The 27040-nt window shown below is 29.2% G+C and overlaps 2 protein-coding genes across 2 annotated transcripts in view; both read right to left on the bottom strand.

Moving 5' to 3' along the window:
* Window positions 1-6136: 6136 nt before the first annotated feature.
* On the bottom strand, window positions 6137-6865 carry LOC113367040 (SPRY domain-containing SOCS box protein 3). The gene has a single exon (XM_026608670.1). The coding sequence runs from the start codon at window positions 6863-6865 to the stop codon at window positions 6137-6139; it is 729 nt and encodes a 242-aa protein (XP_026464455.1).
* A 7804-nt stretch (window positions 6866-14669) lies between these two features.
* LOC113366316 (exostosin-1-like) overlaps window positions 14670-27040 on the bottom strand; it is a 38847-nt gene continuing 26476 nt past the window's right edge. Inside the window, 8 exon segments of the mRNA XM_026607906.1 lie at window positions 14670-14705; window positions 14707-14851; window positions 16305-16555; window positions 16631-16820; window positions 17342-17466; window positions 18241-18501; window positions 21776-21951; window positions 23609-23754. Of these exon segments, the coding sequence (XP_026463691.1) occupies window positions 14670-14705; window positions 14707-14851; window positions 16305-16555; window positions 16631-16820; window positions 17342-17466; window positions 18241-18501; window positions 21776-21951; window positions 23609-23754 (1330 nt within the window).

The following is a 27040-nucleotide window of genomic DNA, read 5'->3' as shown; positions in this document are numbered from 1 at the left end:
TCCCCAAAAATTTTTTTCCCATAAATTGTTTTTTTCCAAAATTTTTTTGTCCAAAATTTTTTTTTCCAAAATTTTTTTGACCAAAAATTTTTTTTTCCAAAATTTTTTTGACCAATTTTTTTTTTCAAAATTTTTTTGACCAAAAATTTTTTTCTCAAAATTTTTTTCTCAAAATTTTTTTCTCAAAATTTTTTTCACAAATTTTTTTCGCATTATCAGGACTTCGCTTTATCCGGACTTCGGATTATCGGATTATCGGAATGATATTGAAATATCTGGACTTATCCGATTATCCGGACTTCCAATCATCCGGACATCCGATAATCCGGACGTTCGATTTTCCGGACTTCCGATTATCCGGACCATCAATTTTCGGGATTTTCGATTATCCGTACTTTCGATTATTCGGACTTTCAATTATCCGGACCTCCGATTGCACAGCTAAAAAGCGGAATTCAGCAGTGTACGATTAACATTGTGGTATTTAGTTATTGTTGAAAAACACAGTTAATATTTAGATATAACAAACTATCATATGGCCAAAAAAAAGTTGCATAGTCATGGCCTGTGTTGGCGTTATTGGTAGAGTTATGGCTTCGTATCAACAGGGTACCGAGTTCGAATCTTACCTCCAGCTATTAAACGTATTTATTTATTGTTGAATAACACAAAGTTAATATTTAGATATAACAAACTAACAAGTTATGAGGCCGAAAAAAAGCGTAATCGATGCGGCCTGTGTTGGCGTAATTGGTAGCACGATGGCTTCATACCCACAGGGTACCGGGTTCGATTCATACCTCCGGACACAAAATTGTGGACGAGGCATGCACGGAATCACATCCGGTCGAATTTATTGTTGAATAACACAAAGTTAATATTTAGATATAACAAACTAACAAGTTATAAGGCCGAAAAAAGCATAATCCATGCGGCCTGTGTTGGCGTAATTGGTAGCACGATGGCTTCATACCCACAGGGTACCGAGTTCGAATCATACCTCCGGACACAAAATTGCGGACGAGGCATGCACGGAATCACATCTAGTGGAATTTAGGGCACCAGGTATGCTTCCCATAATCCGGACCTTCGATTGTCCTGACGTCCGATTATCCGGACTTCGGAATATCGGATTATCCGCACTTTGGAACATCCGGACGTCGGATTATCCGGACTTCCGATCATCCGGACTTCCGATAATCCAGACCTTTGATGTTGCGGACTTTTGATAATCCGGATCTTTGATGTTGCGGACTTCCGATAATCCGGACCTTTGATTATCCGGACTTCCGATAATCCGAATTTCCGATAATCCGGACTTCGGAATATCGGATTATCCGCACTTTGGAACATCCGGACGTCGGATTATCCGGACTTCTGATAATCCGAACCTTTGATGTTGCGGACTTTCGATAATCCGGACCATTGATGTTGCGGACCTTTGATTGTCCGAACTTCCGATAATCCGGACTTCTAATAATCCGGACTTCCGATAATCCGGACATTTGATGTTCCGGACTTCCGATAATCCGGACCTTTGATGTTGCGGACTTCCCATTATCCGGACTTTCGATAATCCGGTTACATAGCAACGGTTGCTAGGCAACGGCAACTACGGACTTCCGATAATCCGGTTACATAGCAACGGTTGCTAGGCCGTTGCGTAATTTTTGGTCGAAAAATTAGTGGTTAACGGTTGCTAGGCAACGGTAATTAGGCGACAGTTGCAAACATTTTTTTTTAATTGTTGTTAACGTTGACGACGGTTGCTAGGTAACGGTTGCTATGTCCATATTGGGGCTTTAAAAAACTTAGAAAAAATATTGCCTAGCAACCGTTGCTATGTAACCGTTGTTATTAATAACAAAATTAAAAAAAATGTTCGCAACCGTTGCCTAGCAACCGTAATTTTGGGTCGAAAAATTAGCGGTTAACGGTTGCTAGGCAACGGTAACTAGGCGACGGTTGCAAACATTTTTTTTAATTGTTGTTAACGTTGACGACGGTTGCTAGGTAACGGTTGCTATGTCCATATTGGGGCTTTAAAAAACTTAGAAAAAATATTGCCTAGCAACCGTTGCTATGTAACCGTTGTTATTAATAACAAAATTAAAAAAAATGTTCGCAACCGTTGCCTAGTTACCGTTGCCTAGCAACCGTTAACCGCTAATTTTTCGACCAAAAATCACGCAACGGCCTAGCAACCGTTGCTATGTAACCGGATTATTGGAAGTCCGTAGTTGCCGTTGCCTAGCAACCGTTGCTATGTAACCGGATTATCGAAAGTCCGGATAATGGGAAGTCCGCAACATCAAAGGTCCGGATTATCGGAAGTCCGGAACATCAAATGTTCGGATTATCGGAAGTCCGGATTATTAGAAGTCCGGATTATCGGAAGTTCGGACAATCAAAGGTCCGCAACATCAAAGGTCCGGATTAACGGAAGTCCGCAACATCAATGGTCCGGATTATCGAAAGTCCGCATCATCAAAGGTTCGGATTATCGGAAGTCCGGATAATCCGACGTCCGGATGTTCCAAAGGGCGGATAATCCGATATTCCGAAGTCCGGAACATCAAAGGTTCGGATTATCGGAGGTCCAGATGGTATGAAGTCCGGATAACCCGATAATTCAAAGTCCGGATAATGCGAAGTCCGGATAATCGGACGTCCGGACAATCGAAGGTCCGGATTATCGGAAGCATACCTGGTGTCCTAAATTCGACCGGGTGTGATTCCGTGCACGCCTCGTCCACAATTTAGTGTCCGGAGGTATGAATCGAACTTGGTACCCTGTGGGTATGAAGCCATCGTGCTACCAATTACGCCAACACAGGCCACATGGATTATGCTTTTTTTCGCCCTCATAACTTGTTAGTTTGTTATATCTAAATATTAACTTTGTGTTAATCAACAATAAATTCGACCGGATGTGATTCCGCGCATGCCTCGTCCACAATTTTGTGTCCGGAGGTATGAATCGAACCCGGTACCCTGTGGGTATGAAGCCATCGTGCTACCAATTACGCCAACACAGGCCACATGGATTATGCTTTTTTTCGGCCTCATAACTTGTTAGTTTGTTATATCTAAATATTAACTTTGTGTTATTCAACAATAAATTCGACCGGAAGTGATTCCGTGCATGCCTCGTCCACAATTTTGTGTCCGGAGGTATGAATCGAACTCGGTTCCCTGTGGGTATGGAGCCATCGTGCTACCAATTACGCCAACACAGGCCGCATGGATTACGCTTTTTTTTCGGCCTTATAACTTGTTAGTTTGTTATATCTAAATATTAACTTTGTGTTATTCAACAATAAATTCGACCGGATGTGATTCCGTGCATGCCTCGTCCACAATTTTGTGTCCGGAGGTATGAATCGAACCCGGTACCCTGTGGGTATGAAGCCATCGTGCTACCAATTACGCCAACACAGGCCGCATGGATTACGCTTTTTTTCGGCCTCATAACTTGTTAGTTTGTTATATCTAAATATTAACTTTGTGTTATTCAACAATAAATAAATACCACAACGTTAGGCTCACTGCTGAATTCCGTTTAATAGCTGGAGGTAAGATTCGAACTCGGTACCCTGTTGATACGAAGCCATAACTCTACCAATAACGCCAACACAGGCCATGACTATGCAACTTTTTTTTGGCCATATGATAGTTTGTTATATGTAAATATTAACTGTGTTTTTCAACAATAACTAAATACCACAATGTTAATCGTACACTGCTGAATTCCGCTTTTTAGCTGTGCAATCGGAGGTCCGGATAATTGAAAGTCCGAATAATCGAAAGTACGGATAATCGAAAATCCCGAAAATTGATGGTCCGGATAATCGGAAGTCCGGAAAATCGAATGTCCGGATTATCGGATGTCCGGATGATTGGAAGTCTGGATAATCGGAAGTCCAGATATTCCAATATCATTCCGATAATCCGAAGTCCGGATAAAGCGAAGTCCTGATAATGCGAAAAAAATTTGTGAAAAAAATTTTGAGAAAAAAATTTTTGGTCAAAAAAATTATGGAAAAAAAAATTGGTCAAAAAATTTTGGAAAAAAAAAATTTTTGGTCAAAAAAATTTTGGAAAAAAACAATTTATGGGAAAAAAATTTTTTGGAAAAAGAATTTTTGATCAAAAAAATTTTGGAAAAAAAAATTTTTGGTCAAAAAAATTTCGGGAAAAAAATTTTTGGTCAAAAAACTTTTGGGAAAAAAAAATTTGGAAAAAAATTTATGGTCAAAAAAATTTTGGGAAAAAAATTTTTGGTCAAAAAAATTTTGGGAAAAAAAATGGTCAAAAAAATTTGGAAAAAAAAATTTTTGGTCAAAAAAATTTTGGAAAAAAAAATTTTGGGCAAAAAAATTTTGGAAAAAAACAATTTATGGAAAAAAATTTTTGGGGAAAAGAATTTTTGATCAAAAAAATTTTGAGAAAAAAAAATTTTTGGTCAAAAAAATTTTGGAAAAAAAAATTTTGGGCAAAAAAATTTTGGAAAAAAACAATTTATGGGAAAAAATTTTTTGAGAAAAGAATTTTATTCATTTTATAAAAAAAAATCCACCATCTTTTGCTTTTCTTAAACATATTGTTTGCTTAAATCTTATCAAGATCATGTTTCTTGACAGATGTCCTGAAGATGGAACGTACCTAGTTCCGAAACGTCGACAGTAAACAAATAATTAAATAAAGAAATTGTTTATTAAAAATTTTTCTTGTTTTTTTATTTTTTATTATTTTTGGATTCTTGTTCGAAACTCTACAATATATATATATATATATATATATATATATAAATATATGTGTATATGTATATATATGTGTATTTATATATGTATATGTATGTGTGGGTATATAGGTATTTGTATATGTGATGTTTTGTACTATGGGTATGCATTTATATAATAATAATAATGGGTAGTGCTGCCCTAGGGCATATATGCATTTGTATATATAAGTATATATATATATATATATATATATATATATATATATATATAGTACATATATTTTTAATTATAATAATTTAAAACAAATTTTATGAACAAACCGTCTTATTTCATAGAATATTTTTTCTCCTAACGACATCTATTTTTCAACTGAACCCTAATCCTTCCTTTCCGATCTGATATTGCGTGACTTGAAATTGATTTTAAATTTTAAATTATAACACACTGATGATGAGACAAACCTAGTCTCGAAACGTTTGTGAAAATTATTATTTAATAAATTTGTGCAAAAAAGAGTGTTGTTTGTTCATATTTCCAAATTAATATCTATTTATCCACTCAGAATACACACACACACACACACACACACATATATATATATATATATATATATATATATATTATATAAAACTATAAACTGAAAGATACCTGAAAAATAAACTAACATATAAACTAAAATATTATTATATGGTTTGAAAAAATTTATTTAATTAATATACACGTATAAAATTAAAATAATAAAAGTTATTAATTCTGTCAGGATTAATTTTATAATCCAATATAAATGATAAGTTACAAAAATCAATCAATTTTTCCTAACAATAAATATAGTCAATTATATAAGTCATCACATTCATTTAAATTATAGATCATACTTATAAGTATGATTGCAATTGCTGTGCTGTGAAATTAGTTACATTTAAAAATTGTTATCATACAACTCAATAAACTCAATTTTAATATTCACACTGAGAAAACATCAGGTTTACGATTTTTATTACACATAGCTTATTAGCACAATTATTCAAAAAAATCGAACACAAATATTTAAAATAATAGATTGAATCATTTACACATTCTTCGATCATATAAATTCAAAATGCACTCATCAAAATCAATTTCTTAATTAAATAAATAGTCAACACGTTTAAATATTACAACTGTGTTTATAAATTAACATATAAATAAGAGGAATAAATTAACAAATGAATACATATCATTCATCTAAAAATCTCACATGTATAAAGTTTCACATAAAAAAATATTTAGACGTAAACAACAGTTTACATCATTTCAAAACTTGGTTCGAGCATCTTTCAACACGTGTAGTTTCGTCCATAAATTTTTCTATGCGTTATTGCACTAATTACATATTACATATCACGATATTGTTAACAATTATTTAAAACGTATTCGTTGACAGGCAAAAATGGTTTTACAGTATCGACAAACGCCTCTCCTAAATAAATTCTTATACTGGGAGGAAGCATAAGATCTTCAATATCTCGTTTATTTTTCAGTCGTTTAACGATTTCAGCTCGACATCGGTCTTGGAGATTAACGAAGTCCCTACGCATTTCCGTGAGACTCATTTCAGTCTTAGCAGCCGTAGAACAAACAATTGGATACAGGGGTTCTTGGATTTCATTTAGGCCTTTGAAAGCAACTCCCAAACAAACTCCATCTTTATAATAGGTCAAAGTACCAGCTATCCCGTCAAACAGAACTCCGACGCTTGTAGCTTCGTTTTCTTTAAAAGGTTTTGTATAATGATTCCATTTGCCTGCATGCCACAGAAGGCCTTTGTGAGACATCCCCCAGCCGTGCTCGTCCTCCCCTAACAGATTCATGAAAGCATCGGCGTGCAATCGAGCCTTTTTCGTTCCTATTCCGAACATCATACTGGTACCAAAAATCCTTTGAGATACACGAAGCTCCCAATAATATCTTCCATTGTTTAAAATTCTATTACCTCTAACTCCTGCAGTGCCACTGCTCCAGTTCGGATGAAAATAAGCTACGCTCATACCTGGGCCATACAATCTCACTTCTGGACTTCTATCCCTTCGGTTCCAGCACCAGGAATCGGCGCAACCATGTCGCAAGGGTACCGAATGCATTTCGAAAATATCACTTCAATATAAACTTATGCGTATATTTTTATCACAAAAATCACACATCTTGCTAAGCCCCAAGACACATAGTTGAATAAATGCAGTTTTATCACTCAATGATAATTAATAATTGTCTACATATTTTTTCTTTCTAAATTAATTTAATGTTTAAATTTTACAAGCTCAGTTTCTTGCGTGTTGATAACAAACCTATTGTTGTAGTGCAATAACGTGCTGTGAGCATTTCTATATTTTTATCGAGTGGATCAATATCGGCCGAGTCTGCGCCCTAACAACCCCTTGGAGATATACCCCAACACGTGATTTCGAGCTTGTCAAGTCTTCCTCAATTGCAATCGCTTCGCAATAATAATCAACGCAGATAAATTAGTTAGCAACAATTTAATCAAAAATTTATTACAATCAATAAATTTGCATTTGTTTTTTCGTGTTCGATGACTTATTGATTTATTGAAAAATCATATGCCTCCCCTATTATTTTCTTTTGTTACTTTTACTTTCAGCAATCAGATTATAACATAATAATAAAAGTTGAAAGTGAGGGTATTGAAAATCAAATCAAATAAAAAGGAAGAAAAAAATATAATAGCAAAACGCAGTGACAATATAAATAACATCTTTCAATTATTATTTTATATAAAAATTATGCTAATAAATGTGCAACTAGGATTTTTTATAACAAAAATGTCACAATTAAGTGATATTCAGTAATTATATATTCCTTAAATATAAGATATATTATGTATATAAGACTTATTATGTAAATAATAAGTTATAAACAATTATTTTATTAATGACATTATTCTTGATTAATTAAAATATTTTTGTTTAATTTAAACTAATTTTTGTAAAATTCTATAAAAATACTAAATTGCATAAATAGTTTACGCATATGAATTTAAAAACTAATTGAAGGGTGAAAAATAGTGAATTACTATTAGGGGAACGATAGAGCAACGTACAGTACGACGATTACTCCATAGGCAATAGAAGTAAAACTAGTGGGGCGCATGGCATCGTGTCTTAAGGCAAATTGCTGGAACTTTCAGAACCAAAAATTTTTTTTAAAAAAGATTAACATTTTTGAAAAAATTTGATTTTTGAGAAACTATAAAATTTTGACAAAACTTTACTTTTTTTTGAAAAAAAAAAGACTGAAAAAAATGTTTTAATATTTTGGAAATTCTGAACTTTTTTTCAAATCAATCATACTGCTTTAACTGCATAGAGAATTAGAGACGAAATATCGAAGCGCGTAAGCGCCGCGTCGACGTTTAACTGATAAACATTGGTACGGAACCCATAGGAATGTAAACAAAATTTATACCTATTGTTAAAATCTCTATAAAATATCTGATAATTTGATGTGCATATATCTAATGATCATTTTTGATCGCCAAATGGCATTTTTTTTAAATTTTCTTTACTAGATCACTGAAACCGCTAGACCTGCCTTAATGAAAATTTAATCAGTTGTTCATCTTATCAATAAAAGTAAAATGTTTTTTGAATTATTAAAATCGGACGCTCCGTTCTCTTAAAAACTGAGTTACCATTTGTGGCACTTTTTGCCCCGTATTTTCGAAACGGCTAGACCTGCTTATGCCAAAAACTAATCAGCACGTCTCCTTATCAACAGCAATCGAATGTTTTTTGAATAATTGAAATCGGTTGAACCGTGTTCTCGAAATCGTCGACGAAAATTTGTATCCGCACACATGCATCCATTTTTTTATAATAATAAGGTAAACCAAAATGTTCAGAAACCTCTAAAACGTAAAAATATATAAAAACTTTCATTTTCGATTTTTTGCGATTACTATTACTTCACTTACCCTACGGGGAGTTGATAAAATCATATCATCAAAATCAATAATCAAAATAAAATTTTAAAAATCTATATTTAGTATTATTATAAATATATACTTTCAATAAAACTAACTTGTAATATTTAATATAAATTTTAATCACATTACATTTTCAATAAAAAAGACGCGTGAAAATTAATATAACGTATAAACCTATTATATTTTCTATAAGTTATCAAATGTTTTCGATAATAAACCTTTTATATTATCACATCGTATTGCGTAGGTTAGTGTCGAAATAGATAAATTGGATATTATTGATTATAACAATGTGGTAAGAATATTTTGTACATATAAATAATAATAAATTTGAAGAACAGAATGTGTATCAAATATTTCTCTTAATAACTAGATTCATACAATTTGAAGTTTAAATGTATCTTTAAATTCTAGTGGCGTATCAACTATAAGGTCCCTCCGGCCACGGAGACACCCAATGAAATTTTTTTTTATGTTTGTGAAGAATCCTAACCCTTCCTAAGGGCCCAATTTTATATTAATTACAATAATATATTAAAATAAGGGTCGATTTATAAAAGTTTTGTATTATTGTTAAATGTGGTACTAAACTTATTACCGACTAATTTTAATATAGGATCTGTTTTATTTAAGATATTTCATAATAGTTCTCATTAAATGTATAAAAAATATTTTTAACTTCCCGTAGGGTAGTTATAGTAATGAACCAAAAATATAAAATGAAAATATTTGCATTTCTCCACGTTTTAAAGGTTTCTGAACATTTTAGAATACCTCAGAAAAAATAGATGTGTGTGTGTGTTCGCATTTTTTCGTTCACGTTTTCGAGCGGACGGATCAACCAATTTGAATTTGAACCATTCAAACCGACATTTCAAATCCGAAAACATTCGATTCCTATTGATAGGGAGATGTGCTGGTTAGTTTTTGTCAAAGGCAGGTCCAGCCGTTACGAAGATGTGTAAGAGTGCAGAAATTAAAATCGAGTTCTTGAGAGAACGGAGCATCCGATTTGAATGATCTAAAAAACATTCCATTTGTAATGACGGGGAGAAGGGGTAATTAGTTTTTAGTAAAGGCATGTCCAACTATTTAGAAGATACAGACCTAAATGTACAAAAAATGGCAGTATTTGAGAGAAATAAGCACTCGATTTGAGTGATTCAAAAAACTGCTTGTGTTTACGAAATAATTGCTTTTGGAAAAAAAATTCCATTTCAATTTTTTTTTGAATATCGAAAATAATACGGATTTCAATTTAAATTATGGTGAAAGCTCATTTATATACTTTAAGTCAATAACTTTAATTAGATAAATAAAAATTTAATATATATTAGACGATATTACAGAATTTATAAAAATCTGTTTGAAAACATTTAATATTCCTCGAACATTTCGTTACGATATGAGAAGTTCCAGCGATTTGCCTTAAGGCACAATGCCATACACCCACTACTATAATATAGTCAATTATAGTTTTAGATCAATTATGTTGAGGCTAAAGTAATGATTTGTAATAATGTTTTGCTTCCTTATCAAAACGGCAAAAACTTTGTTAAAAATAATCCATGAATAGATATCTTTGAATATTTGATCAAAATAAAACGGCAAAAACTTTGTTACAAATAATCCATGGATAAATGAATATTTGGTAAAAAATAAAACGGAAAATTATTTATTTCCCGAAAAATGCTTTTCAAAATCTTAATTTATAATAGATCTCCATTTTTTACTTTTAATATCTATTTTAAAAAAATTATCCGAAATGATTCAATACTTATATCAAATTTCAATATTTGATTTGCTCTGAGCACAATATTTAAATTTTTGATTTTGTTATTTTCTTGTCGAGCTTTCAAAGCTTCTTTTAGATTTCAGGAATAAAAGCTAAATATTCTTAAGGTTATAAAGCGGCTATTACAATACTAAAATTTAGTATTAAAAAAACTGGCATATAATTTTCCAATATAACAAAGACTAACAATTTGGTATTTAATAAAAACTGATATTTCACAACAAATGATTCTTTTAGTATGGAGCATTCAGTTGATATGAAGAATGGGTTAATCAAAAATCTGGGTCCTTATCTTAAACCACAAACAATATTGAAATAAAAATGGCTAATAATTATTTTCGTAACAAATGATATTTATTAAAACGTTAATTTGTAAAAAGTACATATTTTCATTACATGTCGTCTGTCTCAATACCTTTGGTGTACCTACATACAATGTTATTGACTACATAGTTTTTACGCATTTTTTTCAACATATATAAAAATAATTCATACAGGGCGAAACATAACTTCTTATGACACTTTTAATTTATTTATGTTTTGAAAATGTCATAAATATATAAAATATATCATTAACATTACACATTGCTTATAATTATTTCACGATTAATAAAGCATCTATACATTTTATTTAATAATGTATTCATAATCGTAAATAATTATTGTAATATACTATTTTTTGTGAATATAAACTAGTTTAAGCAAATAAATAGAGAAGGGTACTTGTGTATTTTTTGTTAGATAAAATGTTATGAACAAAACCGTGATATTATACAATAAAGTCACCTAATATTGATAAAATATTAAAAAAAGTATGTGTAATTAATATCAGTATCAAAATAAACACACATATTGACTGTACTTTCACAAAAATTTGTAGATATATAAAATGTATGTTCCATAATGACTACTGGACACCAAAATATATTTGCAGAGCTGCTTGCTTTATCACTTGAAATATATAAATGCAATAACAAAAAATATATAAAATTATGTGTTATTATTATATAGTTTTGATCTGCTCTATGATAATGTATTAAACCCCATGTACTATAACACAAAACATTAACGTATACCATTATACACGGGTAAATACAATGAGTTTTATGGCACAATATATATGTAAAATAGCTATTATTAGTATTTAATATAAAACTAGCTCCAAACGCCTATAATCAAGAAGCAGGATAAGTACTAGAATAATATGGCAATAAAATAATTGTTGAAATAGATAAAATAGATAAAACGAATGTGATCTTTTGGAAATTACGAGCATAAAATCACAGTTCAAAACCTATAACTGATTTTTAGACATAATTATTTTACTTTGAAAATATATTTTATGTAAATCTGCAATTGAGTGATATAAATCAAACGTAAGGAACCCATTGTACTATGTGTCTCTCAGTTGAGAATAACAAGATTTATATGACTGGCATTTAGAAACTAATTGCAACTGTATATTTAATTTATATATAAAATTTTAAAACATGATTAGCTTTTCGAATGCTAATACATTAAGTTTTTGCAAATACATAAATTAAAATAATTTAAAATAAATTTTCCAAAAATGAGAGATCCTCAACTGGCGATGAAAAAGCAACTTCTTTAAGAAATATTAGAACTGATTGCAGAAATATATATGTATATATATATATATATATATATATATATAATATATATATGTATATATATAAATATATATATACAACAAGGTAAAATTTTTCCTTACTAAAAGTGATGTGAAATTATATTTTTATGTATTAATCACGCTTAAATGTGTTTAGCATTGTTCACCATAATTTTGAATAAACTCATAATACAAAATTCTATGTTTTAGGCCAAATTATGTCACTAATTATTTTATTAAAACATCATGGAATGTCTACTTCACAAAATTTAGACGTTAGAATAATCACATTATTATTATAAACTCTAATTTCGCCATAAAATGTAGAGTATAAGAAACTACTTATTTACAATCACCTCAAAACATTATGATTATGCCACTATGCCAATTAAATATATTTATGTACAATTGTTAATTATATGGTATGAAATTCTTAAACATTAAACATGTATTAAAGTATGGTGTATGCTGGATGATATGTTTTTAATTATTACTATTATTCAGGAAGAAATACTTTATTAGAATTAGGGTATTTCGCTTATTATTCTCATCGTAAAATATTTTATTGAAAAGAAAATAAATGAAGCTGTATAGCAATTACAATTGTATAAATGGGAAACTATGGACTATTTTTTGAATAGCTCACAACCATAAATTCGTGAACAGAACTTTTGCATAAATTTGTCATTATTGTCTTAGCAATATGATTATTTTGTTTCAACGATAGCAAAAATAAGATGTTTTACTAAACTGACATGTAAAAACAAATTCACAGATATTATAAAGAAGCATATTTCCTATATAGTTTTGCAATGTTGATAGTCTGATATATATATGTATATATATATATATATATATATATATATATATATATATATATATATAAAGTAATTCTTCCCGACAGCAACCCTTAATACAATTTGACAGAGCTTACTCTTTATATTTCAGTATAGCTATTTATAAAATGATATGCTGCACAAACGATTAAATTTTTTCTATATATAAAGATTAAAATATAAATAAATAATATAAATGCAAATAATTTAACTCTAATTTTTTTTTTAAATTACATTTTTATACAAAATATTAAAACTAAATTTAGAATTTATTTTATTAAAATTATTCAAATATTACTTGTTACAAAACTAAAATTTGAATATAAGGAGTATAAGGATTTTCAAACAGTCTTTATTAAATCTTTGTCCATTTATTAAGTATATATATATATATATATATATATATATATATATATATATAACAAAAGATTATATTAAATCCAATATTTATAAACAAGTGGTAAAATTGCATATAGTGTTATTGTTACTAAGACTTTGTTTAATTCATGATTCGTTATAATCTTCAATCTTCAATTTAATTTATTATCATTATTTATTTTGTATATATTGGTTTATTTATTAGCAAAGCTGCCTATTAGCGTCGGACTTGTGATGATTTTTTTAAAAAAACTTATATTAAGCTTCAATATGTACATTTTACTAGTTCTATGGCAGTTATAGAAGTATAGAGTTGTATAAAAAGCAATAAATCAGTACTAGAATCATACACTGGGATTAGTTCGATATTATATGGTCGATGATATATGGTTTTCTACTAAGTATAAGGAATAATAAAAAAGAATATTTGGGCATTGAAATTGGCATTATTTAATTTCAGAACCATACCATGAAATTATTTCTAAAGAAATCTTTTATGGTAATAAAAGACTTATTTTATGATAAAAATTTTGTATAAATTAATTGCTTTATTATGTTTTAATAATTTCGTTTGTAGAATTTTATTGAACAATCATGCAAAAAAATCGCACCTTTTGCTTGGGACAAATTATTTCAAAGAATTACAAAATTAAATAAAGTCATCTTTACCAAATTTAATTAAAATCTATTTCTTATATAATTCTATTCACCGTTTTACAAGCCAAATTCATTATCACACTTGAAAGAAAAAAAAAAACAAAATATTTTACCATTTATCTCAACTTTTTGTTCTATCAAGTTATTAAGTTAATCAGGTAAGTGAAGTATCATATAAAGAAATAATTTCGCAGTTATTGGGACAATGAAAAAAAAATTCAAAATAAATAAGTAAATTTGGGTCACCAGATTGCACTTGGAAAAAATAATAAAGAAATCTACTACAGTTCAAGTTCGGACGAATTTTCGTTTTATTATATTGGCCATGAAGGTGACAATCTTCATGGTATTGAGCTTTTACACGGGATGGTTGCTGCCCCTGGCAGAGGGGATAGTGGAGTTTTAATGGGACTGTGTAAAAGCTGAATACCACAAAGATTGTCACCTTCATGGCCAATATAATAAAACGTCCAAACATTGAAAAAAAGCGTAGAAAAGAATTTCTTGAATATTACAAATACTTAGTAGAAAACATATTATATGGAATATTTTATTCATGTCTTATAAATATTGACTATAAAGTTTCTCATCAAATGTTCTTTGTATCATCTCACCTCGCTATTAGTTCCTGCACTTGTCTCTATCGCTAACTGCCGACTAATTCGATCTGCCGGTATTTTTTTGCGTAGATTTGAAACAGGGTCCTTAAAAAGCACAGGATCCAGACGAAGACTAGAACGAAGTAATGGCATGTAACCAAACACCGCAGCGAACGTGTTCAAACAGCTCTGACGCTGAATGAAATGATCGGGATCGTTCCATGGGGACCTTGAGTGAAAAATAGTAAGTTAAGTTTATTATACATATAGTTTAATGAACACGTGTTGTTAAATAATAAGAAAATTAAAATCCAAGTTCAAGTTCTCGATTCAAAGTTATTAGATCATGGTACCATAATATGTTGTTACATTACAGTGTGATATAGATATTCAATATAACAAATTAATTTGTTAAAAGCTTTTCAGAGAAAATACAATATTAAAGTGACACGATAAACTAGAGAAGAATGTATATACCTTAAATGCCCAATACAATATTTCAGTAAACACTAATGGACCGATTCTGCACGTCTCCTTATCAATATGAATCGAATGTTTTTTTGAATTATTCAAATCGGTTGATCCGCGTTCCCGAAATCGTCGACGAAAATTTTTATCCGCACACACACACACATACATCCATTTTTTCTAAGGTATGAATGTTAGAAACCTTTGAAACGTAAAAATTTATAAACATTTTCATTTTCGATTTTTTTGCAGTTGCTATAACTTACCTATGAGAAATTAAAAAAATCTAATTATTCTCTTATTATTACCTGTAATAAATAAAAATGGAAGATATTTTATATAATATTAATTATATCCTGATCTTCAAGACTATCCGAGAAAATATGTAACACATTATTTTAGTTTACTTCAGTTTTTATTAGTTGAAGATAACATAAGAACTTATGTCGAAATGTATGGAAATAATAAAAATTGTATAAAATATCTTCCTTTTTTAGTTTATGTACATAAATATAAATACTTTGGTTCACATATTACTCTGTCTGTCCATGAGTAATATAAAAAATCAAGCCCGAAAAATTATCCTTGAATGACTGTTTTAAGTAGTAATTTATAGTTTATTAAATCTTTAATATTTTAGTTTTTATTTAGTGTTATATACTTGTAATTTATATTAAGTGTTATGTATATATACAAAGCTATATATTAACTATTAATACTCTAATTTTGTCATATATTATCTTTAGTTTATAATTTGTTCACTTTAAAATATAATTATATTGTATTATTGCTATAGGCAATTAATAAATAAATAAATAAATGACATATATACATATATATATGTTTAATGTTCCAGCACATCTAGATTATTAATCAATAAGTCTTAAACTTTCACTTATTGAATAATATCATTATTATTATTATATTTCAAACTGTCAAATCAACTTTATTCTTTGAAAACGGTTGCTATAACATTACAAATAATGATTTAATTATTTGTTAATAGACTATCAATTACAAATTAGCAATTTCAAATATATACATTAATCATTAAATCTTTTAAAAGTTACCAACAAAATGCAGACAGTATTATATTTATATTTTCGTTAAAAAGTTTTCAATTATATATATATATATACATATATATATATATATATTATATATATATATATATAACAAATGTTCTATTTTATAATATGAAATTAAATTTATACCTTGCGCCTCCAGCTGGAGCCTCCTTGTACTGTTTACGCTGCGTCACTTTGATAGGTGGTCTTCTGGTGACATGAGCTACCAAAAAATTCATCAGTATGTCCTCACAATTATCGCTTTGCTCTACAGTTTTGTGAAGAAGAGGACTTAACCAACGCGTATATAATTCATTGTAATATCTATGATAAAAAGCAGCCCCAGTTAATACTATTGAATACTCGTTGGTCCATTTGGATGTATAACCCCATGTACTCTGTAGAATTAATTTTATATAATGACAATGTTTACATTTAATACAATTTTCAGGTATTTATAATAGTTAACATACCTTGGCATCATCCCAATAATGAGCACGGGCAGGATATCCAACTATCCTATCTGGAAAATTTCTCCAAACAGAAAATGCAAAATCTACTTCATCAGTTGTTAAAAGGGCATCTTCATCTAATGATAAAATTGCGTCAGTCGTTATCAAAGGATGTGGTAAGAAACGCCTCGATATACCTCCACTACCACCGCTAAAAATATATAAAATTAATATATAATAAAATCTTAAATAGGATAACTAGAGTGCATTATTATCTAGTTTAAAATGACTAAAAGTTAAAAATGTTTTATCTTGAAATATAAATTAGTTTGTTGTTACAAATTAGATTACAAAAATGTATAGAAGTTCGTGATCCACCGAGATGCTGCCGAACTATCTTAAAAATTACACTTTTTGATTGATGATATATTTAGATAAGGGCTATATCAGACTGATTACAAGATAAGTAGTTTAATTGTTGTAGATTTAAATGAAATAATATGATATTAATATTTATAGATGATATGTTACTAAGTTGAAGTTTGAATTATTACTAATGTTTGTTAGATGAAATTTTAGATATTACTCCCTTTGTGTGTTGATTTAAGACTGATGTTAGTTAGATGAAATTTTAGTTATTACTAAATTACAAAAATTTTACGATTTTATATATTTTTCTGATTGGTTCGTCTTTGTGGGTTCAATTTTATTAATAACATCAATTTTATTTACCTGATATCATCTGAATAAATAAGGGTAACAGGAGCTTGTAAAATATTTAGTGGTACAGATGTCGGCGTTGGAGGCCATCGATTTCTAGCAGGTGGACTTTTTTCATTTGCCCAGACTATAATAATCTGAAAAATATTATAAACATAATTTTTGAGTAAAATAGCAACTTAATAACGTTTATAGATGCTAAAATTAATGTTCATTATTGCTTATCTTTAAAATAAATCTAATTAAGGTAAATATACAATATTAATTTCCATTGCTACATAACAAAGGTAAAACGCAAAATAAATATTTACCAATATAATTAACAGGTCTGATTAGAAAAATACACACTGCGTTTCTCAAATTGTAAATACGCGTGAATCAAATAAATAATTTCACCTAAACATGTAAAATATATTGAATATTTATCATACTGATTATATTGGCTCTTAGTTGGCTTTTAAACTATCGAATGGCAATAACAATTCTATTACAAATATTTGATATATATATGAATAAATTCTCTGATATAAATATATATACGAAAGTGATACATCAATAAAAAGTCGATTTATAGAATAATCTTTAATGATTAAAAGGTTTTGACATATCATCAGTGGATATTAGATATTGGAGTCTCACATCAATATATATGCACTGTATAATCATAATTAATATACATTTTATTGATATTAACCTCGCTTCAAATGCAAATTACATGTAAATAAAAAATCTCATCTTTCATATATATTCCTGTTTTGCATTACATTGTTTTTTGACAATTATTAATGTATTTAAAATATTTTATTTCTTTTGAGAAGTTAGCGTTATGAATTTTAATGCTAATTATATGTACGATGCACATATATTGAAGTAATATTCCAATGTCTAGACCTAGGTAATATACAACATACCCTCTGCACACTTTTGCTTCGAGCAACATTTCGAATAAGCCGCTGAAGAACGGAAGCTGGTGCACCACCAGTAACAGCACCAAGCTGACAATAAATGACTGCTGTGAATCCCGCGCTTGGTGAAGCTCCTAAAGCGTCCAGGTAAAATGGATATCGTGCCCACGAATCTGAGAATCTGGTTAAAGTCAAAAGTGCGCCAGGATTCGTATTCCATACCAGACCCGATCGAACAGGCTCTCCTGGTAAACGCTCGCGGATTATCTATAATAAAAGTAATATAAGTTGTAATAGTTGATTAAATTTTAGGTTTAAGTTTATGGTAATTTTAGAATATTTAATTGTTTTCTTCCCTTTTGTTTACAGTGTTTTTTAATTAGCTCTAGTAGATATGCCACTAAGGATATCTACTAATTTGTAATCAACTATTTTACCATATACTTGTCAGCATCCTCTGCAATGTAATAATATATACAGATTGCAGAATAAAATTGAATAAAAATAAAGTTTATGATAAAGTAAATAAAGAAATTCAATGTTGGTTAAACTTGAGAACAGATATATAAGCGTGGTAAATAAATTAAAGAAAATCACTTCATATAATTGTAAAAATTGTTACTTTCAGTACTATAATCAGCTATATTACACAAAAAATATAGAAAAAAAGAAATTAGTCTAACGAGCAAATTCAATTATGATAGGATAAGTTTCTTTTTAAAAATAATAACTGACATTTATTATAGATGTATCAAGTGGTTAGTATTGCACGCACACGTAACCCTCTTATAACACGGTACATCCTTAGCACGTTTGGAAATTGAGCTAAACCTAATCTAATTTAAAATTAGTGAATACATTGTACAATAGCTCAATAATCATGGTGAAACTAGTGCATAAAAAAATACCTCATTTTACATTTTTCATTCTAGTGTCTACCTAGGTTAAGTCATATATGAGCGCCAAATTTAAAAGGATTATATAAACATCTTTTCAAAAAAATCAAAAAACAATAATAAATTTTAGAATTTTTGCATAAGTGAAACTAATACGAATCTGAAGATACCTAATACAAAATATATTCAGAGATGAGGATATCTTGCCAAAAAGAAAATTCTCACGTTATCTCGTGTTATATATATTTATCTTTATCAAAAATATAATATATATAGCATGTTTTTTAAAATTTTTAGAACCTAGCTCCTATTTTCAAACTAGTCCTTTGTTTCATATAACACGAATTAGCATTACACGGTACGTTTTTGGAACTATAGTGATGTACGGGGGTTACCAGCATTCCGATTGTAGCCAACAAAAGTGTTATCATTAAGTCATTAAAATTATACTCAAATATTTAAACTACTTCATGGCCAACTAGTATCGTCATTTCTATAGTAATTACAGATACAGATAACAAAAAACTGGCGTGTTATGCGAATCCGTGTTATACGGGACAAAGAATTAGTACAAAAAGAGGGGTTACGTTCCAAGAATTCAAAAAACATGGTAAATATTATGATTTTTTTAACTAAGGGGGCGTCCATTAATCACATGAGGTTTTTAGGGGGAGGAAAGAAAAAATGAAAAAATCACGAAATATCACGTGGGGGAGGGAGGAGTATAGTAAGATATCACGTGTATTTATTTTTTAACTAATTTTTTTTTTTAAATTTCAAACATTTTCCAAAAAAATTCAAAAAAATTACATTTTTTTCACGTAACTAAAAATACACGTGACATTTGGTGGGGTAGAGGAGGTAATTTTGAATATCACCATGTATCACCAATAGCCCCCCTCCCTATATCGTCCAAAAATCTTTAAAGACTCGCTCAGGTGATTAGTGGGCGCCCCTTAAGTACTGTTATATTTATTAATTTTTTATTAATTTAGTGAGTGCTATCCAGCACGATCATTTTTTTGCAAGATATCCTCCAGATCTGTGCAATATTTTTTGCAAAAAAAATATATTTGCAATTTCTTGCATTTAGTTCAAATATATTTAAATATTTACCACATGCAAAGTTATCTTCATTAAAATTTTATGCTCATTTTATTTAAAGAATCTTTGTTTAAGACTGTGTACTTTATGTTACGTAGTTATAGAATTTATTAAAACTCTCCTTCGGTAATTCAGGTTGTTGGGTTATAATTTAACCCTTGTAGCTGTGGACTGTATTAAAAACTGATTTGTTTGTATATTATGTATTTGTTGCAGTTCTAATTACAATCACTGATTTTTTACTAAGTTATAATGAAAGAAGATATATTTATTTTTATTGATTATTTACATGTTGTTAAGGACTTTACTTTTTGAAGTGGACAACGAGTTTCAATTAAAACACTCCACTACTCCATCTACCAGAGGTAGCAACCATTCCGTGTAAAGCTTAACGCCTTGAAGTTTGTCACCTTCATGGCTAATATAATAAAACGAAAAGACGTCCGAACAGACTGATCCACTAATTATTCGGATAAGGCCAGAATTTTTTTCGATAGAATGTATGGACTCGAATAATAAATATCAAATTAGTTAGGTTTTGCATTAGTTTCATAACATTTATTGAAATATTGTAAGGCGATTTTACTAATTATACACTAAATGAAATTTGATTTTCATAGGTTTTACTATATTTTATATTTTATTAGGGTTTTGCTCAATTCTCAAAACGTGTTCGAGCAAGCCAGTGCTTTAAAAGTACCGCCTTATGAGGGAGATGGTCTCAATTCTTAAACCGTGTTAGAGCGAATCCGTTTTATAGAAGTACCATGTTATGCGAAAGCTACCTGTATCTTAAGACTAAATTAAAGACACAGGTAACCCCCGTACAACACGGTAGATACGTTCCAGAAAACTAGCGTGTTATGCAAATCCGTTTTATAAGGGACAAAAAATTAGTACAAAAAGAGGGGTTAGGTTCCAAGAATTTAAAAAAAAACATGCTACGTATCTTGATTTTATAATAAATAGTGTTCAAGTTAAACTTGAATTATATAATTTTTATTATTAAAAGGTAAGTGCTATCCAACGTGATCCTCTGAGCAGTTTTCTATACTACCTCCAGATCCGTGCATTATTTTTTGCAAAAAAAATTATATTTGCTATCAGTTGCTTTTAGCGAAAAGATATTTATATATTAACACATGCAAACTTAACTTCATTAAACTTTTATGATCATTTTATTTAAAGAATTACTTAAGAATTATTTAATATACTTTTCAGAAAATCCTATAATTTTTTTTTTATAGAACGTACGCGCTCTAAAATCATATTAGTTATCTTTTGCATTAGTTTCATCACATTTATTGAACTATTGTACGGCGATTTTACTAATTTTAGATTAAGTAAAGTTTGCTTTTCATATGTATTACTATATTTCTTATTTTATATTTCTTACTTTCCTCAATTCTTAAACCGTATTATGCAAACCCGAAAGTACCGTGTTATGAGGGGGATAGTCTCAATTCTTAAACTTAAATGCAGGGGTTACCTGTATCTTGAGACTAAATTAAACATATCTACAATAAGCATTATATACTTACTTCTAAAGTAGTGAAAACAATTTTTTCAATAGAAGAAAAATATCGTTCCCACAGTACTTGTGTTTGTTGACGAAGAGCGAGTACTCGATCGGCGCTTACTGAGCGCACCAAGTCAGGAACTTGCAGTAAAAGCCGTTCATCCGCCCACAACACAGCCTGGGACCAGTCAATCACCTACAACAGATAAAAATCAAATAAAAAATCCGTTACGAATGAAATGACTTATGAGAAATGAAATGATCATGTCAACCTATAATATTTCGAACAACGGAATTTCAATGCCAAACGCTGCAACAATTATTTCAATAATATTATAAGTGTTCAGCACGTGATACTAAAAGCTTCTGCACGCAAGCTATAATTATTGCAGTGCATCATACGCTGTTTAAACACATAAGTGAATTTAAACATGAAACCAACATGATTCTTTTATCATTTTTTTTGCATTTAACCTCATAATAGCTTCCAGAACTTTTGCACGAAAAGGATGTTATCGTTAATTAAGTCGTTTATTATTAAACGCTATCTTGAGTTAGTAATGCAACTTCCAGAAGAAAGATCACGATTTTAATTTATACATCACAAACCTTACTCAGCTGATTATAAGGAAAAGGAACAATTAAAACAAATGTTTTCGCTTCTGCTCTATTAAATTGGAAAATAAATTATTCATTTACTAGTAGGATACTACCTCCCAGTAGGGCAAGATATAGTAATCGCAAAAAAATCTAAAATGAAAATTTTTATATATCTTTACGTTTCAAAACGTTCTGAACATTTTGGCAACATCCGTTAGACGGCGACGCTGCGCTTACGCGCTTCGATATTTTGTCTCTATGCAGTTAAAGCAGTACGATTGCTTTGAAAAAAAAGTTCAGAATTTCCAAAATATTTCAAAATAAATTTTTCTTTAAAAAGTCTTTTTTTTTTCAAAAAAAAGTAAGTTTTTGTCAAAAGTTTATAGTTTCTCAAAAATCTAATATTTCCAAAGTAATTTTTTTTCAAAAATGTTAATCTTTTTTAAAAAAATAATTTTGGTACGAGGAGTTCCGGCAATTTGCCTTAAGGCACGATGCCATGCGGCCCAATAGTCTTCTGTTCTATCAAGTTACACAATAAATTATAAAGCAGTAAACAATTAAGAACGTATATCCATTTACTATTTTATTTATGAAAAGTTTATAAAAGATATGATTGTAACTAGCATTGACAGAAAAAATATATGATCAATAATTAATTTATTATTAAACACTATTCCTGAGTTAGTGTTGTAACTTTCAAAAACAAAAGCCCATTTGAAAGAAATTAATTTTTACCATAATTTTAATTTAAATATCCTAACCAACTAGCATGTCGTTTATACCAGAAAGGCCAACCGACCAGGCTTAAAAGAAAAATACCTGGAGTCCTAATATAGTTTAATTAATTATAATACTTTCATTTTACTATATTTTAGTGTTTTTTACTTTTGTTTATAGATTTTTTTATTATACTAGCTTTAGTAGATACGCTACTGGGGGTATCTACTAATTTGTAAACAACTAATTGTAAACAACTTGTTAGCCATTTGTTAGCATTCTCTGCTCAATGTAATTATATATATATATAGATTGCAAAATAAAATTAAAATTAATACATATATATATATATATATATATATATATATATATATATCACAAACTTTCTTCATTTGCTTATAGGAAAATATACTATTAAAACAAATAGACTATTTTTAGAAATCAAATTAAGAAATCAATTATTCTGAAGCGAAAATATTGAAAAACCATATTCATATTCTAATTTATTAAAAGCTTATGTAAATTATAACCTGCTGTTGAAACGGCAAAGCCCATGCATTTGACAATAATACAGGAACACAGCCAGCTTGTAATGCCTCTAAAAATCTATATGAACCCAGACGTCTTCCTCGTGGTACCAGACAAAAAGTTGAATTGGCCAAAAGAACATCATAGTCGTATCTGAAACAAATAAAATACCATTTATAACTTCTGAAACAGATGCGAAAAATATCGATTTAGTATCATTTAGAGAAACACTAGATTAAATTGTTAAATAATAATAAATATTGTTTGACTATTATAACAGTATACACAAAAATTATAATTTCCCAAATTACATTCATATCTGACTATTATTTTGACATTGCTGTAACTTGGAGCGGAAATTTTCAATGACACCTGACCTTTTCGTAAATGATTTTGCAATCGAAAACTTTACTTTTAAAGTATCTCCAAAGATAAAATTCATTACAATACAAGGCGACGTTATTGTTTGAACAAAAATTTTGCGAACTGCGTTCAATGAGTCGTCAACGATGTGATATGTTTTAGAAACTTTTTTAGCATGGCGATACATTGCTCATTATTGACGGAGAGAAATCCCTCCTTGATCTTAATAAGAATATGGACCATTGTCAGTAAATTATTGGTGCATTTCAAGAACTTCGCTTTATTTCGTTAGCCTGAGAGCGAGTTTAATTTTTATATATTTAAATTTAAATGTAAATCTTTGTGGAGAATGCGGTTTAAAGATGTTCTGGGCACATTCAAGATGCTAGACTGCCTCGAGTAGGGAGGCTCAAGTTATTCACGAATAGACGCGCTTACACTTCAACGTTTACGCGTTTCCTTCTAGGTTGACCGCAACGTGGTTGTTTCATTGTTAAACCTGTCCACTTTTAGATCCATTCCCTTATCAACTAATAAAATGGATATAAAAAAATATTACTATAGAATCGTTATTTCGATTATACTCACGAAGGCATAATCTGTTTATAGGATTCATTCAACCATAAACCTTATACTACATGGACTGCTAGTGGAAGACAAAATACTGATACGCACTTGCTGAGCGAACATTGCCGACAATCGCGGACTCTTCCGATTGATTAAATGTCATATGTCATATGTTACGTGCCTAACACAGACCTTATAATAATATAAAACTATGGGTATACTCCGAAATAAATTCGTAATATCCGTAAAGTAAATAGATATAGTCAAATTATTATTTGAACTCCACTATTCATTATCAATTCGATTTATCTCCTGAAATTGACGTTGTCGTTTCGTTTCATAATTAATTGAACTTGTTCGTTAGAAGTGCGTAACATAATTATATTAAAACGACTGCCTGGAGACAATCTGGTTTAACTTTTTAACCATCGCTACCTGAATGGTTGGCTAAGCTTTGAAATCTGATCTAAGTAGTCATGGTATTGAATGATAGACATTCGCTCAAATAAATAATGTGTGTACGTAAATGATAACAAAACTAGTTGGTATTGGTATTTACCCTTGAGGCAAGTTACATGAACTTCCCGGGACATGTGAAAATAATCGACTTAATCAATGTAAAATAAATTAATTTATGAGTGATTAAAAGCATTCCGAGTGGATTTATTTCAAATCATTGAAAACGAACGAACATCTTAACTCGAAGTATTTTCTAAAAGCAAATTTTCAGAAATAAACCATTTTTATAATTGAACTAGTTTCCGTAGAACTTTAATGGTTTAGTATGCTCATTAAGACCAAGTACTCTATCGTTAACCAAGTAAATCGTCTAATATTAATTTTAACAAACATGAAAATAAACAATTCATTTTCTCGAACTTTGATGAATTTTTAAAATTACACTACTTGTCGTGAGGCCGTTATATTTCAGTAAGTTCTATAAGACCATGATATATATCGCCAAAAAAAGTTCCATAAAAATCGGCTTAATTTCTTTTTTCAACAGTTAATTACAAGAAAACGGCTCGGTAGGTTTTCACCTGAAACTAATTAGTATCATTCCCAACGAATATCTTTCGAACAGTATTTGATTTTTTGAAACCGATTCGGTAGTATGAGCTTAAATGTGGATGAAAATTTTAACACTTTTTAACATTTTTTTATGAAAACATAAATTTCTCTTTCAGGAAGTTAATAAATATTAGTTCAATAAAAAAAGTACTAGTCAAATCTATACATTTATATTATTTGTCATTTAAGAGTATTTAATTGATTACATATTGAGACATAAGACCAAATGATTTTAGATTTGACTCAAGATTAAAATAAATAAAGTTTGAGTGAGTAATAATAGGAACATGATACATGGCGATTATTTAAATATAATCAATTCAAACATTGGTACAGTTTCCTTTATGGCAAGATTAGTACAAGACTTCACGATAAACATCAAAACTAGAATATCAAACTTGAATTGCATTCCTGACTCATATAAAGATAGACGAAGATGAAGATGATGATCTATTTCAACACAAAGGAAGATTGATGTGACAAATATATTTTTTATTGTCATTAATATAAAAAACATTGATTGTATAAACAAAATCACAAATATATTCATTATTTTATATAATTATCTTGACTCATATGATGATAAATTAAGAAGTATAATATATTCTGAGAAAATTGCAGTTGATTCATAATACAATACTATAAATAAATTTAAAAGTTAACAATCTTTTGATAAGCAAATATCACTTCAAATTCAAATATCAATGTATATATATATATATATATATATATTAAATTAATAAAGTTCAATATAAAAATTATAATTTTTTATCGATAATTATCGACTCGTATAAATATCAAAGTACAATTGCACTATTTAATTTAATATTATATATATATATATATATATATATACAATTGATATTTGAATTTGAAGTGATATTTGCTTATCAAAAGATGTTAACTTTAAATTTATTTATAGTATTGTATTATGAATCAACTGCAATTTTCTCAGAATATATTATACTTCTTAATTTATCATCATATGAGTCAAGATAATTATTAAAATAATGAATATATTTGTGAGTTGTTATTACAATCCAATGTTTTTTATATTAATGACAATAAAAAATATATTTGTCACATCAATCTTCCTTTGTGTTGAAATAGATCATCATCTTCATCTTCGTCTATGTTTATATGAATCGATAAAAAATTATAATTTTTATATTGAACTTTATTGAAATTGTTGCGATACTTAAATTCATAATCGTTTTAATTGCTATTATAAATCAAATTATATCGACAAATATATTGGACATATATGCATTTCCAAACAATATATTTAAATTTAATCATTTACGTCATAATAATCTACCAAATCGGTAGTAGTAATCTAATAATTCGCGTTAAAAATTCAATTGCGGATGCTTTCATGATTATTTCTTTTCCTTTTTTGCGTAACCTTTGAGATTTGAACCCGATAATGTAATTGGAA

The sequence above is a fragment of the Ctenocephalides felis genome, unplaced genomic scaffold, assembly GCF_003426905.1.
Source record: "Ctenocephalides felis isolate EL2017-DRISC unplaced genomic scaffold, ASM342690v1 CF-g0.4_SCAFFOLD_01170, whole genome shotgun sequence".
Classification (NCBI taxonomy): Eukaryota; Metazoa; Arthropoda; class Insecta; order Siphonaptera; family Pulicidae; genus Ctenocephalides; species Ctenocephalides felis.
Note: the sequence above shows the minus strand (reverse complement) of the source record. Positions and strands in the feature narration are given on the sequence as shown.